General features: G+C 38.4%; 1 protein-coding gene across 6 annotated transcripts in view; it reads left to right on the top strand.

Annotated features, from left to right (window-relative positions):
• Positions 1-21,342, top strand: part of FNDC3A (fibronectin type III domain containing 3A) — a 113,592-nt gene that overhangs the window by 54,003 nt on the left and 38,247 nt on the right. For 5 of the 6 annotated variants that reach the window (XM_005687454.3, XM_018056725.1, XM_018056722.1 and 2 more), the window contains one exon: positions 10,899-10,975. In XM_005687454.3, coding sequence (XP_005687511.1) covers positions 10,899-10,975 — 77 coding nt within the window. Of the gene's footprint in view, positions 1-7,936; positions 8,042-10,898; positions 10,976-21,342 lie in introns of those variants that run through there. The other variant, XM_005687456.3, reaches the window with a different exon arrangement.

The following is a 21,342-nucleotide window of genomic DNA, read 5'->3' as shown; positions in this document are numbered from 1 at the left end:
AAAAATGGAAACATAGGTGCTCAGTCAACCCAGAAGTCAAACCCACGTCTCTTGCATTTCCTGCATTGGCAGGTGAATTCTTGACCAGTGCGCCAGCTGGGAAGCCCCATAGGGTGTGTTACAAATACCTTTATAGCATGCTAAACAGTTCAAGTGTTCCCTGAAAAGAACAAAGAGCCACTGAAGGATTCACTTTAAGCAGGAAAATAGCAACAACAAAAGCAAATAAGTAATAAGGATAATAAGACCTGGGCACTCAGTGTGGAGGGTAAGAAGAAACTAGAATGATTTACAGATTTCATAGTCAGTTGAGCATAAAGATAAATGACAGTGTCTTTCGCTGTGCTGCAACATATACAAGGAAGAGAAAAAAAATTGGTTTGGGTAGAAGGATAGAGATGATTAATTTATTACTGAGCATGTTAGGTTCAAAATGCTTTTTGGTTTTATAGTTCTTTCTCATAAGAAAGGTTTGTAATGTGTCTTAGGGCTCTCCAGGAAGTCCCAGTTTGATAACTGCTGGTAAGGGTGTGTTGATAAGAATATAAATACAAACTGAGATTTGATAACTTGAAAAACAAATTCTCTTTGATATAGCTAATAGCTATTTCACTTCTAGTAATTTATCCTGTTGACATACTGATACATCTATGAATTATGTTTGTGCAGAGATGTTCATTACACCATTGTTTGTAACAGCAAAATGTTGAAAATAAGTTGAGTATCAATAGGGAAATAGTTAAATTGTGGGACATTGTTGTGGTGGAGTACTATGCAGCCATTAAGAGATTGGAGCAGCCTGTGCATGTACTCACATGGAAAGCTCTCTAAGCAAACTATATTATTAAGGTGCAGAACAATGTGTGTAGTATACTGTCACCTGTGTTTTTAAAAGAGTAGACACATAATTGCTTTTGTATGCATTAAATACCTCTATTAAGATTTATACACTTGAAACTAACACAGCATGGTTAATCGACTATACAGCAATAAACGCAAAACTAACACAACATTGTGAATCAGTTATACTCCAGTAAATACTAAAACAACAACAACAACTCACCAGCCTTTTTTGCGTTCTCATAAAAAGCACCATTAGTTGAGGGAACAACATGAAAACAGGTGCCTGAGAGCTTGGGAAAGACGTGGTTTCATGTTAGCCTGATTATGTCAAACAGTGATAGAAGGAAACACCTCCAGCTCTCATCTCCTTCTGGCCTTCCAGTTCTCCTGGGAAGTGACAGTCCTTGAGTAGAACGTGAGAAATGAGAAGGAAGGGTGATGCTTTAAGTGTAGAGACCAAGTTCCTTTTCAGAAGAACCTGAACGTCCTGTGGCACATCTCCAGGGATAGGTTCATGTTCCTGTTACAGGAGATGAAATCTCTAATTCCAGGTGGGTACGCATAATTCAAAGAGAAGGGATTTTGAAACCTGATACATGGTTATTCTTAATAAGCTATCTTTTCCAATCTATCTGTAACCATAAGAAATTAATATTTTGATGCCAATAAAACTAAAAACAGTAACTGCTCAAAGAGGAAGGTGACGGTGGGAAGAAAACTGAGGGAGCAGCAAACGCTGAGGCATCAGAGTAGTGCTCCAGATCTAAATCTGACTATTGTTTGCTAAGCATACGTTACATAAAATACTTAAGCAGTGCTGGTGGTGTAGTCTTCAGAAGATGGGTCCAAAGAGCCTGGCTGCGGAGGCCATTTTCCAGATAACTCATGTGGCTGGCGGAGCCTTAACATATGTTTTAAAGGTCCAGACCTTAAACCACAGAAGCTGTGAAGAAACATAAAGGTAAATATAGAGTCTATATGTGGAAAATCTATAATTAAAATAAAGTTAAACTGTTGTATAAAAAGGACCTAACACAAGCCTCGTCATCAGCAGCAGTACTGATTTAATCCAGTCTGTACATGTTGGATGACGGGTCTGCCCTGCCATGCAGGCACTTTTTTTTTTTAACCTCTGTGGCCTCAATGTTTGATCCTGACGGGATTTGCGTCACTGATCCATATCACTGCCTGTGTGATGTCAGCATGTGGGTGTACAGTTAGTGAGACCTAGTTAACCTCATGTGCTGTAGTAAATCCCAAGCACTATTTCCTACTAGAATAACAAAGAATGATTCGTGGTTGTTCACATTGGACTGGTACTAAAAATAGTAATGTTCACAACCTGCTGCATCCACGCACATTAATATCAGAGCCTTTGTAGCTTTCTAAACAAGAGCCCCCAAAATAACTCTTGTTTAGAAGCAGGTGCTTGCTTGGTAAACATATCTACTGTTTTCTATCTATATACAGCTTGATTTAGTGCTAAAGATAGATTCTAACCATAGTATGATAGTCATTCTTCATCCTTTTCCTACTTGATATGCTTGTCATTGATACATCTAAATGCTTAGCAAGTCTGATTATAGAAATTTTTAGTTACCTGTACACAGATAAATGAAATTACCCATAATTCTAAATCATCCATAGACCCCTGATTTTAATAGTCTACTTCATCCAGGCTTAAAAAGGAATAATAAATTTTCAAGGAAAAGAAAGTCCCCTAAAGCAGTGAATAATAATTACCTTGATCTTTTTTCTTTAATCTCCTACTTCATTCTTTTTCCCAAATTACAGTTGTCACACACTTCTAATGCCCAGGATTAGTGTTAAGAGTCCATATTTTCAAGGACCTTTCAGTTACACTAAGAAAAATATATGATTAAAAAAAATACATACAATCAATTTACAATCAACTAACTCATTTCAGTTCCAAGATTATATAGGCTTGTGCTGATTGCCAGCCTCATGTGAATAAAAATTATCAGGTGTTTTGTAACCTTAACAAATAAGCATCGCTTATTAATAGGGTGACCTTATGTCCCATTTTGTCTAGGACAATCCCAGTTTATTCCTCTCATCGATATCTGACTGGTTTAACATTTGTTCCAGACTTTTCATTTTTTAACAGAGTATAATTAATAGTTCCATTAAAATAAGCTCTGATGTATTGATCAGCCTTCATTTCATGTTGCTAGTTTCTGCCATGATCTCCTTTAAGCAGCTTGACTATCTCTTGTTTTTTACTTTAACCTGTGATTATACTTAAAGGCAACTAGAATAAACCGTTTCTCTTTTCCTGACCCCTGTCAGAAGCAAGTCAAGCATGGCAGTTAAGGTACTTAGCAGTAGAGCAGAATGTTCTTTGATAAGGAGGGCTAAGGGCAGAACTCTTTCCAGTCTCCTGCCAGTGGCCACAGCAAGTATGTGATGCTCATGCCCCTGATGGCCACTTGGTGTCACCAGGCCTCCAGTAACCCTCTGTGAACATTTGAGGCAGTGTTGAGAAAATAAAAACCAGGAGCCTTTTGTTTGTTAAAATTGTCATATAATCAGGTACAAAAGGGAAAATGAAAAATGTATTTACCACTGCAAAATGTTTTCCTGTAATTGTGGTGTTCTCAATGCAGTCTCTCTCTTTATTTCTGTGGAAAAATTGATGCACATTGTTAAATTAACATATCTTTAGAAAACATGAAATAAGTTTAACTTTTATTTTTCTATTGTAACTGAAAAGTCCTCGAAAATATGGACCCTAACACTAACCTTGGGCATTAGAAGTGTCGCAGCTGTGGAAATAGTTGAGGATAGTGAGGGGATAGAGCTGAATCTTGTTAGGAGGGTACTGAAGACAGACCCCGTGCTTCCCAGGTGGCGCTAGTGGTAAACCAGATAGGAAACGAAGTATGTCAAGGCTGTATACTGTCACCCTGCTTATTTAACTTGCATGCAGAGTACATCATGAGAAACAATGGGCTGGAAGAAGCACAAGCTGGAATGAAGATTGCCAGGGGAAATATCAATAACCTCAAATATGCAGATAACACCACCCTTATGGCAGAAAGTGAAGAACTAAAGAGCCCCTTGATGAAAGTGAAAGAGGAGAGTGAAAAAGTTGGCTTAAAGCTCAACATTCAGAAAAGTAAGATCATGGAATCTGGTCCCATCACTTCATGGCAGATAGACAGGGAAACAGTGGCTGACTTTATTTTGGGGGGCTCCAAAGTCACTGCAGATGGTGATTGCAGCCGTGAAATTAAAAGATGCTTACTCCTTGGAAGAAAAGTTATGATCAACCTAGATAGCATATTCAAAAGCAGAGACATTATTTTGTCAACAAAGGTCTGTCTAGTCAAGGCTGTGGTTTTTCCAGTAGTCATGTATGGATGTGAGAATTGGACTATAAAGAAAGCTGAGTGCCGAAGAATTGATGCTTTTGAACTGTGGTATTGAAGACTCTTGAGAGTCCCTTGAACTGCAAGGAGAGCCAACCAATCCATCCTAAAGGAGATCAGTCTGGGTGTTCATTGGCAGGACTGATGTTGAAGCTGAAACTCCAATACTTTGGCCACCTGATGGGAAGAACTGACTCATTTGAAAAGACTCTGATGCTGGGAAAGATTGAAGGCAGGAGGAGAAGGGGATGACAGAGGATGAGATGGTTGGATGGCATCACCGACTCAATGGACATGAGTTTGGGTAGACTCCGGGAGTTGGTGATGGACAGGGAGGCCTGGTGTGCTGCAGTTCATGGGGTCGCAAAGAGTCGGACACGACTGAGCGACTGAACTGAACTGAACTGAAGCAGACCCCAGTAGAGGAGGAGGTGGAGATCAGCTCAAGACTAGAAAGGGGGAGAGATAGCTTTAATCCAGTGTGAAAGAACAATGATTCTTCTGAAAATAGAAGAGGTGAGAAGAGTTTGTAAACAACATTGAAAGAGTTCAATTTTATGCTGAGATACGTAGTTGAGGTTGAATTGGGGGATATCCTTAAAGAGTGGTGGGGATCTCTGATAATCCCTGTAGAAAACAGGATATAAGTTTATTAGCCAGGAATAAATTCTGAAAGGATTCCTGGGCAGTGCTGATGGCTGAGTTAAGGTTGGATATAATTAAATTCATAAACATGCCAGTCCACATAACATTTGATTTCTACAGTTCAGGTCTATGAGAAGATAATTAAATCTGATTTATTAGAATTGGGTATTTTTAGTGAAGGCAAGGTAAAAGGAAGACATGGACGGGAAAAAAGATCAGGCTATGAAGACACAGGTGGATCAGGAGAAACGAGATCACTATGAGGAAGACCTAATGTCGCAGAAGAAAGAGAACTAGTGAGATGCTAGATACAGTGACCGGAGACTTAAACATGAGAGCTTTAACATTTCAAAGACGAGATTCTGTAGTGGAATTCTGAGTGATAAATTCTAAGATATATCATTGAACATGCGTTACTAAAAACAATAGCGGAGTTCAAGAAAGGTATGTTAGGTTTTCTTGGACACGGAAGTCATCTTGCTGATGGCAAGAGCTGGGAAAAACACTGTGAACATGGTGCTGAAGCTCTCAATAAATGATGGCAGTGAGAAGGGGCAGAGGGTGCTGTACCACCATGCATTACTATGGCGTGATCTCGAGGAACAAGAAGCTGAAACATGAAACAGCAACAGTAGTGGCCCTGAGAAGCAGCCCTTCGGGTGTCTGGAGCCTGCCTCAGGAGAGAATGAGAAGCCGCTGCTCCCAGCAGCTATTGGAAGAGCTGTCCTGGAGACGAGCTGGGTTTCATTTAAAGAAAGCCCATCAGCAGGTGTTCTGTGAAAAGGTTGAGGATCTAGGGGAATTTATAACAAGGAAAATGTTCCAGTGAGCACAATGGGAAGAAATGAGAAGATCATCCGTTAAAGAAAGTCAAGAAATGGAAACACAGCTGTGTGAGAACATGAGCCAAAATGAGGAAGTGGGCTGCTGGGACTTGCTTTTTGTTTAGGGGCTAAAGATCAGAGGCATGGTTGGATTTACTGGGAGCCTGAATCCAACATTTATGAGAAGATTCTGTTGAGACCAGGAGACTTTTAGGTATTAAGCTATGCTCTTCAGGGCAGCTTTGCCGTTTAGTGAGACTTAGAAGGTAACAATTACCCTTCCTCACTAGTGAGAATGATACTTCAGTGTCTTATCTCCTCTGAAATGTCTGGCATGTATTTATTGAAACCTCCAGGTTATCCCTTGCCAGTTCTTTTCCAGCTTTTTGGAAGACCAAGTCTTTGAACATGGTTTATATATGTTTAAAATATTGCCTTATTGTTAAAATAATAAGAGGCTTTGCCTCATTGTGTGCTCTTGGCAAGTTACTTTATTGCATTCTGCTTCAATTCCCTTACCTATAAGCGATGCCTATTTCAGTTATTGCGAGGATTGAGTTAACACATGTAAAACATTGAATAGTACCCTGTCCATTACTTTCTTAAATATGTGTGTGTGTGTGTGTGTGTGTGTGTGTGTGTGTGTGTGCAGTCATGTCTGACTGTGACCCTGTGGATTGTAGCCCGTCAGGCTCCTCTGTCAATGGAATTTTCCAGGCAAGAATACTGGAGCAGGTTGCCATTTCCTACTTCAGGGTGTCTTCCTGACCCAGGGATTGAACCCATGTCTCATTTGTCTCCTGCATTGGCAGGCAGATTTTTTATCACTGAGCCACCTGGGAAGCCCCATAGTGACCATTCTTATAATAATAACTATCATTTATTGAGTGGTGGCAGCCAGTGTACTTGGTACTTTAAATTTTGATTCTCACAACAATGCTATGAAGTTGATTGTTTTAACCATTTTATAGAAGGAAACTGAGTCTCACAGAAGAGCAGTAAATTGCCTTGCTAATAAATATTGATGCTGTTGTTAAAACTTACATCTTTTAATACGAAAATGCACTTTCTTTCCACTGTTCAATTTATTACAAATCACATTCATTATCATTACCTGTATGTTTGTATTAGCTATAAATAACTTAACTACACAGCACCATAAAGTAATGAAAAGCCCTCCAAAGTTCTTACAGTCTTATTACCCTCTCTTATAACTGAACATTTAGTCTTCTTCCTGGTCTCTACACCTGCTTGAGTAAAGTACTTTAAGCCCCAATCGTGACCTGTCTTTTCAGATTTCATGAGCATGAGTGAGAATACCATCTACCAAGTATCTGTATTAGTGTCCAGGTTAAACCTTTAGAAACAACAAGAAAAAATCAGATGAAAAGAAAGTAAAACCAGTAATAATAATTTTAAAAAAAGGTAGTGTTTATTAACTTGAGATGTTAAATGCCTGTCTGAAATAGAAATCCCATGCTTAAAGAACAAGTTGATGAAGCCTGTATTCTGTAGATAATTCTTTTGTGTACTGTGGGCTTTCCTTAAGGGTTGCCCACAATACACAAAAGAATTTTAAGGGATGAGTATGGAGAGTGCATCAAGTTACACAAGGACATTTCAGAGTGAGGCTTCTAAATTAGTGTTATATGTGTCCTAAAATTTATAAATGAAAAGCAGCCAGCTGGGGTAATAAAATTTGAATTAGTAGATAGTATGTAGGGCTTTCCAGGTGGCTCTAATGGTAAAGAACCCATCTGCCAATGCAGGTAGACTAATGAGACGCTAGTTCGATCCCTGGGTCGGGAGGATCCCCGGGAGAAGGACGACCCACTCCAGTATTCTTGCCTGTAGAATCCCATGGACAGAGGAGCAGAACAGGCTGCAATCCATAGGGTCGCAGAGTTGGACATGGCTGAAGCGACTTAGCACACAGGCCTATTAGTTATCAGAGGAAAATGAGAACAAAGGGAGTTATTTTACATCAGATATCTATGTTTCCATGAATATCTTGATGAGCTTTTGAGCTGGTTCATAAAGGAGTCTGAAAATTTTCAAATCCAGGGCATAATCAGTAGAAATCTTTTAATCATTTACTGTATGCCAAACACTGCCAGCAGGAATGCTTGCATTTTTTTTCCCCTTCCCTTTCCGCGGGTCACTGCAGGTCACGTGGTTAGTATCACGTGACTCGGTCAAAGGATCTTTTCCTCGTAGCTTTGCTAAAAAAAAAAAAAGGCAGCAACCGCGGTTCTCCAATTAGAGCTGCTAACGTGTACTACGCTGTTTCCTTGTTGGATTTTCTTGTTCTCTGCTACTGTAAAAACAAAATGAGTGGTAAGATTTACTGGTTTTGAACATTCTTTTATTTTAAAACGTAGCAAGTATTGTATTACTCTAAAGTCATGCCGTGTGTTTTTTCAATAGATGCCAGATCTGTCGCTGTAAAAATTTTACATTGTGGCCATGTAGTTATAAAAAGATTAGACTCTGTTTAGAGTTGGGTTGATTTTATATTCCACAGAATATTCCTTTCCAGAGCCTTTACTAGCATTTTCTTTTTACTACTAAAATCTGCAAATTGGCATCAGATTATTTGGAAGCCATTGTGAAAGCTTGCTTGTAAGGAGAATGTGTGGCACGTCAGCAGCCCGTTGCATGTTACGAATTTGAACCCAGACAGATCTCTCGTTTTGTTTTGTTTTTTTAATCAGATGTCTGCTAATATCTGCTAATAAAGAAAAAATTTAAAAAGAGTTGACATTTTACTAGATGAAATACCGTCTTTACTGAATCATTGATGGCAATTTTTAAGGAATTTAGGCTTCTCAGATTTCTTAAGGCAATTGGTAAATAGAGCTGTTTACTCTTATGCAAGATTTTAGAAAAGGAAATATGCCCTTAAATCTAGATATATGATTTGTGGTAGATTTTGCTCAAATCGTATATATTATTAAGGAGTTAGTTGGTGGATCTACAGTGGTTCAGATACAGCTACTCTCCTGCCAGATGTGTTTAATGGTACAGTCTGTAACAGCTTCTTCACTGAGACAGGAGCTCCATCACTGCCCTCAATCAAGAGTTTGTAGTTAATCTTTTCATACCTCCTAAATTTAAAAGTATTGTTGGAACTAAGGAGGTGATGGAACTTCTGCATCATCAAGTATGCCAGGTTTTGGAGTTTTGCTACTACAGACAGGAATAGCAACAGAAATGGCGCTGTAAATATTGTAGTTCTAAGCAACAAAATAAATACCTGTATTTATTTTGTTTATACAATGGGAGTTTTATAGGTTGTGTTGCATGTTACTTCACACCAGTATTTTAGATATTAAATAATGCTATACATGAAGTGTGTGGTTTGGTTTGGTTTGGTTTGGTTTTAAAGAAAAAAAATCTAACCTTGTACCATTTTCCCTCAGGGTAAGGAAATTCACTTGCTAAAGTGAAAAGATTACTTCATAGGGATATGAGTTAATGATTATTCCTGGACTGCAGCTAGTTATGGGTTTACTGCTGGTTTATTTGAGATTAGGTTTGTTTTGTGCTCTCTTCAGTAATCACACTTAGATATAATTAAAGAATAAAGTAGAATTTTGTACTACTAAATTACAAACACTTAGCAGCTTTCAAAGAATATTATGGTTTGAATTGCAACTAGTTAGTATTTATATATTCATATCTTTAGTGAAAGAAGAGCAACCCAAAGCAGTTATGTAGTTTTATAAGTTTAAATGTAATTGGTAATAATTTATTTTTTACTCTGAGCTAAAAAACAACTGTAAGCTGTAAAACTAAAAAACTCTGTAAGCTAAAAAACAAAAGCTTGTTCTGATAACTTGAAATAGGGATTAAACTTGACCACGTATGCAAGGTACCAGTCTCTGGCACATACAGTAGAAACACAACAAAGTAATTTCCTTTATTAAAATTATAGATAATAGTTTTCAGTGAATTCTCTTTCTGGTTCTCAGCAAAATTTCACACATTCTGAATAATCTCTAAGCCAGATCTCAGGATTCAGAAAGCTAGCTTGCCATAGTTTTCTATAAATTAGCTAACAGAAGTAAACCAGCATAACTTTAAAACTGCTGTCATTTCTTTAGTCCAGCATATAGAAGTTGAAAGGTGAGTTTTGGATGAAGCCTCTCTTGCCTAGAGTTGTAAAGCATGTCACAAGTATTATTTAGTAAATTTATAGGTAATGTTGACTTAGATGTAGGAAAATTTTGTTTTTGTTTTCCAAGGATATGAAAATAAAGAAGGCCTTACTTGTCCTTAGAAGCATCAGAGCATATTTCTTAAAGCTCATTACATCAGTTGTTAAAAAATACATAATATTTTAGTGTTTACTAAATACATAGTAGAAATATATCCTTAGATATGAAACAACTTTTTAAAAAATTGTTGGGAAAGGATATCACTATTAAAATGAAAGGAAATGTAGAATTTAAGACTAGCTGAGTTTTCTTTTTTTTAAAAGGACTTTTCAGTGTAAGAAACAAAAAAAGTTTTATTTGGGTAATACTCATGTATTCCATTTTTCTAACGTTCTCAAGCCCCCAAAGGCATGACTTATGCATTACAGGGTTAAAAGAGATAAGAAAACAAGTTCCAAATTTCTAACTAATCTTCCTCTTACTGCTTCTTTCTCTTGACTTTTTCTTGATTTTTCCTATTGTTTTTTTCAAATTTTGCCTTTTGTATTTTTCATTGATTTTATATGCAAAGTTTGGTTTGATTTTCCACTGGGTCAGTGTTTCTTAATTTGCACAATTTGCACAGGAATTACCTGGACATCTGTAAGTACACTGATTGAAGACCCCCATTTACTGTAAGCATACTAAACAAGAATCTCTAGCTCCCTGACCAGGGATTGAATCCTCAGCCCCTGCAGTGGAAGTGCAGAGTCCTAAGAGAAGTCCCTGTGTGCTTAAAAATCTTCCCAGGTGACTGTTACGATCACCAGGCAGGTTTGAAAAACATGACTGTAGGTAAAGAGCGGTCAGTGCCCTTTACAAGATAAACATTTCTATTTTAGCAGGTGAATCATCTGAATTTCCTTTCATGGTTATACACTATTAGTTTAAGGGTTTAGTTTAAAATGAAGAATTCAAAATGTAATTCAAATTGTTTTCAATTTTTGCTTGTTAAGTAACCCAGGATTAATAGATGATTTCTGTGATCTGTTCAGGTCCTGCTCAGGTTCCAATGATGTCCCCAAATGGTTCTGTGCCTCCAATTTACGTGCCTCCTGGCTATGCCCCACAGGTATGTTTTGTGTTACTTTTGTCTATATATGTGTGTGTTAGTGATCGTAATGTTACTATTTAATGCAAACAAAATTTAGATGCCGAAGCTTATTACCCGGGATAGTATATCTTTGGTGAATCTATTTCAAATTTAGCACAATCAGTGCTATTTGGAAAGGAGGAAAAATTAAGTTAGTAGCACTCATCATTTGGCCTTGTCTTTTGGGTGTTGAATTATAATAAAGAATTAATTTTAGAGTTTTTTTCTCCTGGGATATGTGAATAATATAATTAATATCATAAGGTTTAAAGGCACTCATGCTAACATTTTAAAATTAACCATTTACTTAAAAGTAATCCAAGCCAGTGCGTCCAACTTCTTCTTTACACTCATTTACAGGTGTCCATGATCATTGGATGGCACATTGTGGTCTATACAAGAGAATTTAGACCTGTAGACCTGCAACCCTAAGGGCTAAGGGGATTAGTATCACCACACACCTGTAGCTCTTTCTTAGATACAAGTTGAAAAGCTCTGACTTAAAGAAAAAAGGATAGCTTACTTATTTGCACAGGCGAACTTAGTAAAACTATAAAATCTATAGGTGTCAATATCTGCTACTGAGATTCTACGTAGTCAGCACTCATTGCTTCAAAAGCTGTTTGGAAATAGCTAGTTTCTTATCCTAGCACTGAATTTGTACGTGAAAAATTTTTTAAGATGTGTTTATTTGTTTAAATTATGGCTGTGCTGGGTCTTCATTGCTACACGCAGGCTTTCTCTAGTTGCAGTGAGTGGGGGCTGCTGTTCGTTGCCACGTGTGGGCTTCTCCTTGCAGTGGCTTCTCCTGTTGCCACTCCTGGGCTCCAGGGACACAGGCTTCAGTAGTTGCAGCACACAGGCTGCACGTGTTGTCCTGCAGCATGTGGGATCTTCCCAGACCAGGGATTGAACCCATGTTCCCTGCATTGTAATAAGGCAGAATCTTAATATAATACAATATATTAATATATTGAATATATATTTAATTATAATTAATGTATATTTGATTATATTAAATATATAATAATTATATTAAGGTATAATATATCTTTATTAAGATATAATATATCTTTATATAATAAGACAGATTCTTAACCACTGAGCCACCAGCGAAGCCCCTATACTTGGACTTTTCTTCAGAGCCTCTCTTGTATCCTCCCTGATTATGCCAAAATACTGGTGGGCTATTGTGGTAGATTCACTGGCCACTATCTGAAGCCTACCCCACTACATGAATGACAGCAAAAGAGGACCATGATGCTGGGGAGAATGGAAATAGTATGAGAATTAGAGTCCAAAAGCTGGATCCATATCATGTTTAAAACCCTTGCTGGTTGCATGGCCTTGGACAAATCAACTTCCTTGAGCCTCAGTGTCCTCACTGTAAGATAAGATGATAACATATATGAGATAACATACTTGAAAGTGGAGAAAGAAATGGCAGCTCACTCCATTTCTTGCCTGGAAAATCCCATGGACAGAGGAGCCTGGCGATCTACAGGCCATGGGTTTGCAGAGTCAGGCACAACTGAGTGACTAATACTTTAACTTTCTTTCATATTTGAAAGTACTTTGTAAGCTTTCCAGAAGAATAATCTGGTCATTATTTCTGCTTTTGTTTAGCCCACTGACTCCTTAGCCTGCCTGCCTTTTTTACCATACTAAAACTATTCTTTGGTATACGCCAAACCAAAGCCCTTTTTCCAGCATAATCCTCTTTGACCTCTAAATATTTGTTAAAAACATAGCCATGTATGGATGTGAAAGTTGGACCATAAAGAAGGTTGAGCACTCAAGAATTGATGCTTTTGAACTGTGTTGTTGGACAAGACTCTTGAGAGTCCCTTGGACGGCAAGGATATCCAACCAGTCAATCCTAAAGGAGATCAATCCTGAATATTCATTGGAAGGACTGATGCTGAAGCTGAAACTCCAATACTTTGGCCACCTGAAGTGAAGAACTGACTCATTAGAAAAGACCCTGATGCTGGGAAAAATTGACGGCAGGAGAATGGGGTGATGACAGAGGATAAGATGGTTGGATGGCATCACTGACTCAATGGACATGAGTTTGAGCAAGCTCCAAGAGATGGTGAATGACAGGGAGGCCTGGTGTGCTGCAGTCCATGGGGTTGCAAAGAGTCCGACACAACTGAGCGACTGAATAGCAACAGTCCTCTTTGACCTCTGAACATTTGACCCTTCCCTGGTGGCTCAGTGGTAAAAGAGTACGCCTGCCAATGCAGGAGCCTCGGGTTTGATCCCTGGGTCAGGAAGATCCCCTGGAGAAGGAAATGGCAACCCACTCCAGTATTCTTGCCTGGGAAATCCCATGGACAGAGGAGCCTGGCAGGCTACAGTCCGTAGGGTCACAGAGAATCATACACTACTTAGCAACTAAACAACATTGATATGATTTACCCCAGACTACCCCAGATTTTCTTGAAGTAATGCTATCCTGATTCTTCCTACTTCTCTATGTGCTCCTTTTCAGACCTTTCTCCGTCTCCATAAAGAGGATTACCTCGTCTTCTCTCTCTAGCATAGCTCACTTTAACAGACATGTTGGATGGCATCATGTGCCAAGCTCTGTATTGGGTGCTAGTGACATAAAGGTGATTAAGACAGATTATTCAAAGGCAATTGTAGGTATTCTGCTGTTCTCTCAGCCAACAGTACCTTTCATTTTTATGGCAAATTTCTACTCTTCTCAACTCACTCAATTATAACCTTCTAGAATTAACTTTCCTTGAACCTTTGCATTTGCTTTTCCATTTGGGTTCTCATAGCACATTATGTATATCCCTCTTTTAACAAATTTTTCACATTGTTTAGTTAATAAATTCTCTTTCCTGAGAAGAGAAGATTATGAATTCATACAGTTCCTGTATTTAACAGTAGTCAAAAGATATGTATTGAGTGCTCTTACATGTTAGGGACTCTCTCAGTGCTTGAATAAAAAGAGGCAAGGACCTCTGTACTTCTGTAGTTTACATTCTTGTGGGCAAAAGGAAACATAAGCATAATAAATGGATAAATTATATATAATATATTCGGTGGTAAAATGGGGGGAAAGAAAGAAAACAGAGCTAGTTACATTTTAAGATAGGGTAGTCAGAATAAGCATCATTGGAAAGGTGCCTTTGAACCAAGTCTTGAAGGACATTTGGGAGTTAGCCATGCATTTATTCAGGGAAAGAGGATTCTGGGAACAGAAACAGCTGGTGCAAAAGGCCTAAGATGAGAGCATGCTTGGGAACAAGGGGCCATTGCAGCTGGAGTGAGTCCTTAAGGCAGAATAATAGTAAAGAGTGAGGTCAGAGAGATAATAAGACTAGATCATACAGAATTCTCACTCATCTTTATTTCCTCAGTGCTGAGTACAGTGCCTGTCATTTATTAGGGGCTCAATAAATACTAGTAAATCAATCAAATGATCATCCAAGTTGAGATTCTGTATCTTTTTTAAAATTTATTTTGCCATGCCACATAACATATGGAATCTTAGTTCTCCAACCAGGGGTTAAACCTACACCCCCTGCATTGGAAGCACAGTGTTAACCACTGGACCACCAGGAAAGTCTGAAGTGCTGTATTTTTAGGGCAAGAGCCACTAAAATAATCTTCCTATGTAACTTCTTTAATTTTTTCAGTTCTGTGCTCATTAGTTGGCTTGGCCACTCAGTGACATCTAGATTTCTTGACACATAAGGCCTTAACACGGTTCTGTTCTGGTTTGTCTCTGTAGCCTTCTCTTGATAAATGTCATCACCTATCTATTTTTTCAGCCAAACAGGACTACTCACATGCTCACTTGATGTTCTTCTTTCTCCATGGTTTTCTTAATGCTGTTATCCAGGGAATGTTATTCATTCCCTCATTTCTGCCTTTTGAAATTCTACCTATCTTTGAGAACCTAGATCAAGTTATTTGTATCATTCTTTAGTTACATATACATACCTGATGCTGTAATTATGTGTCTATATATTCTCCTTAAATGGGATTTTAAATTCCTTGAGTGTATGGAGGTACCTTTTTTTATTTTTGTTCTGTAGTAACTCAAATATAGTCTGTATTTCATAAATATTTGTCAAATAAGAGAATGAACTTTAACAGTAATCATTGTCTCTAGGAAATGTAATCATTTTAAATCACACAATGGTAATCCAAAGACAAAAATCTATTCTCATCATTATTGAAATAATTTAAGTACCTAGTGTGTAAGAATGAATTCTAACATTTTGACATCACCATTGACATCACCCTATTGCCTGACATACACAATTTCTCATGTTAGAAAATACTTACCAAAAGCCAAGTTCTCAGCACAGCTAAGAGCTTGGTAATTATCCAAAATTTAACGCATAAGCAAACACAATTATATTAACAAAGATAGAAGCTGGGAGTTGAACCAAACATTAAGACACGTAGATGGCTGTTATAAGTTGCATGTTGTATTTGGCTCAGTGGGAGCTAAAGGAGCACACACACTAAATCCAGGAATAGCTGTCATCTGCAGTCTCTTTTTGGACTTGTGTACACTGTTCTCCCCTTGGGGCAGCAGTTTAGTCAACTCCATCCCTGCCTTCTGTCTATCTGTTGTTGAAGGCCAGTGATCGAAGGAAAGTCAAGTAATGTTTTTGCTATACCATCATGTAATTCAGTACATACACTAATAGGATTCAGCAAATGTAAATATCCTAAAACATTTGGTCAGACAAGCAAGGACTGCAAAAACTAAAATCCAGTATGGCAGAAACTAACACAATGTTGTAAGACAGTTATCCACCAATTAAAAATAAATAAATTTAATTAAGAAAAATTAAAATCCAATGTTGGGACTCTGTAGCTCTACCACTGAGGAAGCAATCATGCTATAATACAAATCAAAGAGCATATTGAGGTGGAAAAATTAAAGATTCAAAAGATAAATAATCTTAGATGAAGATCGAGATTTAACAAAGAACTTAAGTAGAAATAAAGGAATCATGATTTACCCAGGATAAATCAATCTTTCAATTTTTTATTTTGTACAAATGCCATTAAGTTTAGAAGTACTTCAGAAGTGCACTTATCAATAATTCACATATATTTTAACTTGATTTTTGAGAATAACAGACAAGGTATTACATGTTAGGTAATTTGGGGATTCGTTGGTTCTGTTTTTCTCATTTGCCATTTGCAAAGCCCAAAGTTGCTGTTAAAATTGCCAATTTTGTTATACTTTCTTTGCTGCTTTATCCAAGAGTTCTATAATATTGTTAATTTATATTTGTACCTTATTTCTCTGATACTTCAGCATTCTACTTAGCAGTAATGAGAATACTCAGTCTTAATTTTTTAGTTGCATAGCTTTTGTTGTTGGATCAGAAAAATGGATCATCATTTTCTAAAATTTTTTATTAATCATCAGGTGCTTGCAATATGATTGGGAAACCTAAAGTTCATTAAAATTTTATGCATAAAGTAGTCCTGGGTGTTCATTGGAAGGACTGATGTTGAAGCTGAAACTCCAGTCCTTTGGCCACCTGATATGAAGAGCTGACTCATTGGAAAAGACCCTGATGCTGGGAAAGATTGAGGGCAGGAGGAGAAGGGGACAACAGAGAATGAGATGGCTGGATGGCATCACCGACTCGATGGACATGGGTTTGGGTGGACTCCGGGAGTTGGTGATGGACAGGGAGGCCTGGCATGCTGCGATTCATAGGATCGCAAAGAGTCCGACACGACTGAGCGACTGAACTGAACTGAAAATGTTCATTGTTCACCAGAAGCCTAAATGTCAAGGAATATTAATTTTGCTAGCAAGCCAATGGGAAATATATTTAGTGATAAAGAACAAATATAGTTGTTCATTTTCTGATCATTATTATTTGGAAAACATGTAAAAGGGTAGGGAAAAAATTCCATTGAGTGTTATAACCCAGAGATACTCTCTGTAAACATTTAGTATGTTTCCCCTTAGCCTTTTCTCTAATTACAGACATAATTTTAGACATGACCTTAAGGAACTTGATTATTACAGTTTAACAAATAAGAAAGGGAAATGTATGAGCGGTTTGACATACTGCGTAGACAGAAAGATGTGCCAGCTGAACTCAGACACCAAAGGGAGAAACAGTACAGTAAACAAAAGCAGTGAAAACAAATGGCACAGAAAGCATATGGTGACAGCTGTAGAAGGAACTTAGTTTCCCGGCAAATAATAACAACTTGTGGTCCCTAAGGGTATTGCAGCTCAGAATCACACTTGATATGTTAGTGATGAAGTTAATGAATTATCAAGATAATAGTGTAGACTTAACCTGAATGGGACTCCTAAAAGGTAATACCAAAAGGTCCCCCCTTCTGCCTTTCTGTAATGACTCCTTGTTTTTTATGGAATGTGGGTTGTTATGGTGATGAGAGGGTACCTAACAGGGAGGGGATTGTAGATCTCATAATGTGGGGAAAGGGCCTGTGTCAGCTTCATGAAGTTTCAGATTACTCCTTTGAGCTGGACTTGGTATTTCACTGTGCCTTTATGTCAGCACACAGCAGTGAGGTTAGTAAATCTTTCAAAGAGTGTACAGACAAGTCTGATCTCAGTCTTTGTCTCTCCTGGAAGGAACAACCAAAACAGATGGGCAGCAGTGTAAGAGTCTGAAAGGTTTAAATGTGGCTGAAGAGACACAGTAAGAGCTGGACAGAAAGGTTGTAGTCACTTACGTTGCTGTGTGCTTGATTAGACGTTGGGTGAATCTGTTAGATGAATGGCCAGAAATATCTGTAATACTGTTCAGTAGCTTAAATTTGGAGTAGTTCAGAATGATGCAGTAGAAGTAGGTTGCTAGAAGTAGCGGGGAAGCAAAGGTGGTAGGTATTGAAGAAGTCACAAAACCCTAGTAGTTAGCTATTGTTAAGGGGGGTGGGACATTTGAGTAGAACTAATAGCATTTATTTCTGGTTATATCAGTCATCAAACAAATATTTTTTGAGCATCTGTCATACACTACATGTACCATACCAGTTATTGGGGAGAAAATAGAATACAGAACAGATCTGTCATGGAATGTCCATTCTGGAGCACAATGTAAAATATCAGATAGCAAACACAACCTCCTTTCTCTGCAGCCCCTCTCAATTACGTCTGTGTTCAGTGAAGGAAACAAAACAGGACTTTTGTCTAATTAGATATTATATGGTGTATGTGGTTAGGTGGTCAGACTGTGTTGATATTTCCATTTATCTCATTGTCTTTAATTTTTTTAACATAGACTAATTTGGATCATATTTTACCTTTTTTTCCTTCTCAGAACTTGTTTATCTTAATCTCTGCCATCGCTGTACCCTGTTGGTGTAAAATTCAGTGTCTTGGCTATTTCTTGGCAGCTAGAGACTAGGCGGATAGTTTTGAGGTCTCTGGCCTTACTCTGAAGTTACTGGCTGCTCAGATGTTTTCTTGAAGTGGTGGAGTTCTCCACACCCTCTTGATCCTGATCTGGCTTTTGTTTTTTTAATCTCTGTATCTTAGTTTTATTTTGTTTTCTTTTAATTGTAAAATACACATTAAAAATATACCGTAACAGTTTTAAAGGTACAGTTCAGTGGTATTAAGTATGTTCACACTGTTGTGCTACCATCCATCCCCAGAACTCTTCTTGCAAAACTGAACTCTGTACCTTATCAACCTTAAAAATAAAATACATAGTTAACAGCAAAATGATGTTATTCAGGAATAGCAGAGAAATTGCAGTTCAGGACATGCAAACTATGGCAAACCATAGGCAAGTTCCCAAAACAAAGAAGAGGACCATTCTTAAAGAAAAGAGGGGAGTTGGGAAGGGGTGGTTTTTGAGCTAAGTCCATCGGAGGAAAGAGAGTTGAGGGTTATGGCTGCTTCTGATTAGGCTAGTTGTGGTAGCTTCTCATTGGCCATACTAAGCAAGGAGAAAAATTTTCCTTCCTCCAGCTGGAGTATAAAAGTAAGCTTCCTTCCGGTTGGGAAATGCAAGGTATGTGATTCCTGCTAGAGTCTGCAAAAGACAGCAAACAGTAGTGCATGAGAGTTACCCCCTCTTCAGGGCTTCCAGACTATTTTAAATCAGGTTTCTTGTTGAAATCTCATTTCACAACCTTTTAAAACAATTAACTCCCCAGTCTCCCTTCCCTCAGCTTATCTGTATATTTGAAATGTTCTTATTCAGCAGAAAAGTGGTTTTAATTTCATAAGCAATTTAGCCATTTTTTTTTAACTGATGAGATCTCACTTGTGTTTGTGAAATTTAAAAGGGCACTAGGAGGCAGTTATTTGTGGATTCTGTGCTGACAAAGTGAATAAGAACATGGAATTGAAGCCAGCTTACCTGAGTTCAGTTACTAGTTCCTCCACTTACTGCCTGTGTGACGTTGCAAGTTCTTTAACATCTCTATGCGTCAGTTTCCCTGTCTAAAAAAAAAATGGAAATAATAATGCTACCTATTTTAGCATTGTTTTGAGGATTAAACAGTTAACACATGTCCCTTGGGAAACTTAGAGTTAAATTATAGAGTAAGACATGTTGAAAATTAACAAATACTGCAGTGTTAGGGATACCAAACAGATGCTAGAGAATAAATGCAATAGAACTGATAGGAAGGAGAGAACACTGAGATTCTGGTATCTAGGAAAGGGTTCACAGAGAGCAATCAAGGAAGCTACAGACGCCTAACCCCGCATCTCTATCGGCATCTCAAGTTACATTCTTTACCTTCTCATCTCATCAATCCGTACTTTTCTTTGATCTAGATCAGACAGACTTTTCTGCTTCTATCTAAATCCTGCGCCCCAGCTGGAGTCCTGTCTTCTCCTTTTGCCTGCTCAAGGACATTACTCTAGCTCTCTCTCGCCCCTACATCATCAGTTTCTTACTCTCTGATGGATCATGCTCATTAGTATATCAGCTTGTTGTAATTGCTCCCACTAAAAACAGCAACAGATTTTTTAAGCTGCTTGACTCTTCTACTGTCAGTTACCACCCTACATATTCCCTTCTACAGGAAAACTTTTCAAAATTGTGAGGAAATTTAACTCTCTAATTCTCCTCCCCACTTTCTCTCTTCAGTCCATTCCACTCAGGCTTTCCCCCTATGATTATGCTAAAACTGCTCTCATCAAGGTTCCTATGACTTCCAAATTGCTGAATCCAATGGTCAGTCCTTAAGTCTTCATCTTATTGAACCTATCAGCGACACTTAACAAATCAGTCCATTCTCCCTGATATACTTAACCAAACTCCACACTCTCAAGTTTTCTTCCTGCCTTACCTGTTTGTCCTTTCCTGTCTTTGTGGAACTGCAGGCCACTATTATCTAACTGCCTACTCTACATTTCTACTTACAGACTTACCAGACTTAGATGTGCAAAACCTAAAACTCCAGATCTTCTCCCAACTCTGCTGAAGTAGCTTGTTCTAACCTACAGCTTTCCCTCTCACTGTTGGTGAAATACCATCATTCCAAAACTTTTTCACACTTCTCCAATGGAATTATCAGCTGAGCTTGTTGTTTTGCCTTTAAAGACACGCAGACTGTGGGTAGCTTCTCACTCCCTGCACTGCTGCACTGTGGCCCACGCCACCACCATCTCTTGCCTAGATTTCTACAATGACTTCCTGAATGACCTCCCCATTTTTGGCTTTGCCCTACAGTCTGTCCTCAACTCAGCAGCCAGAGTAGCTCTAGTAAATGTAAGGGTGTATCAGGATTTCTCAACCTTGGCACCATAAACAGTGTAAGCCAGTAATTCTTCATTATGGAGGGGCTGTCCTCTGTGGTGTTGGGCATTCAGCAGCATCCCTGACCTCTACTCGCTAAATAGTTAGTGCCTCCAACTCCAGGGGTGACAACCAAAAATGACTCCAAGCATGCTCAGTCGCTTCATTCATGCCCGACTCTTTGCGACCCCATGGACTGTAGCCCACCAGGCTCCTCTGTCCATGGGGATTCTCCAGGCAAGAATACTGGAGTGGGTTGCCATGCCCTTTTCCAGGGGGTCCTCCCAACCCAGGGATTGAACCTGCATCTCTTACGTCTCCTGCATTGGCAGGCAGCTTCTTTGCCACTAGCGCCACCTGGGAAGCCCTAAAAATGACTCCAGATATAGCCAAATGTCCTTTACAGCAAGGGTCCCCAACCTCCAGGATCTAATGCCTGATGATCTGAGGTGGAGCTAATGTAATAATAATAGAAATAAAATGCACAATAAATGTCATACACTTGTATCATTCCAAAACCATCCTTACTCTAAGTCCATGGAAAAACTGTCTTCCATAAAACCAGTCCTCCTAAAAGTTGGAGACTGTTGCTCTAGGGAGTAAAAT

This window comes from Capra hircus, chromosome 12, assembly GCF_001704415.2.
Source record: "Capra hircus breed San Clemente chromosome 12, ASM170441v1, whole genome shotgun sequence".
NCBI lineage: Eukaryota > Metazoa > Chordata > Mammalia > Artiodactyla > Bovidae > Capra > Capra hircus.
Note: the sequence above shows the minus strand (reverse complement) of the source record. Positions and strands in the feature narration are given on the sequence as shown.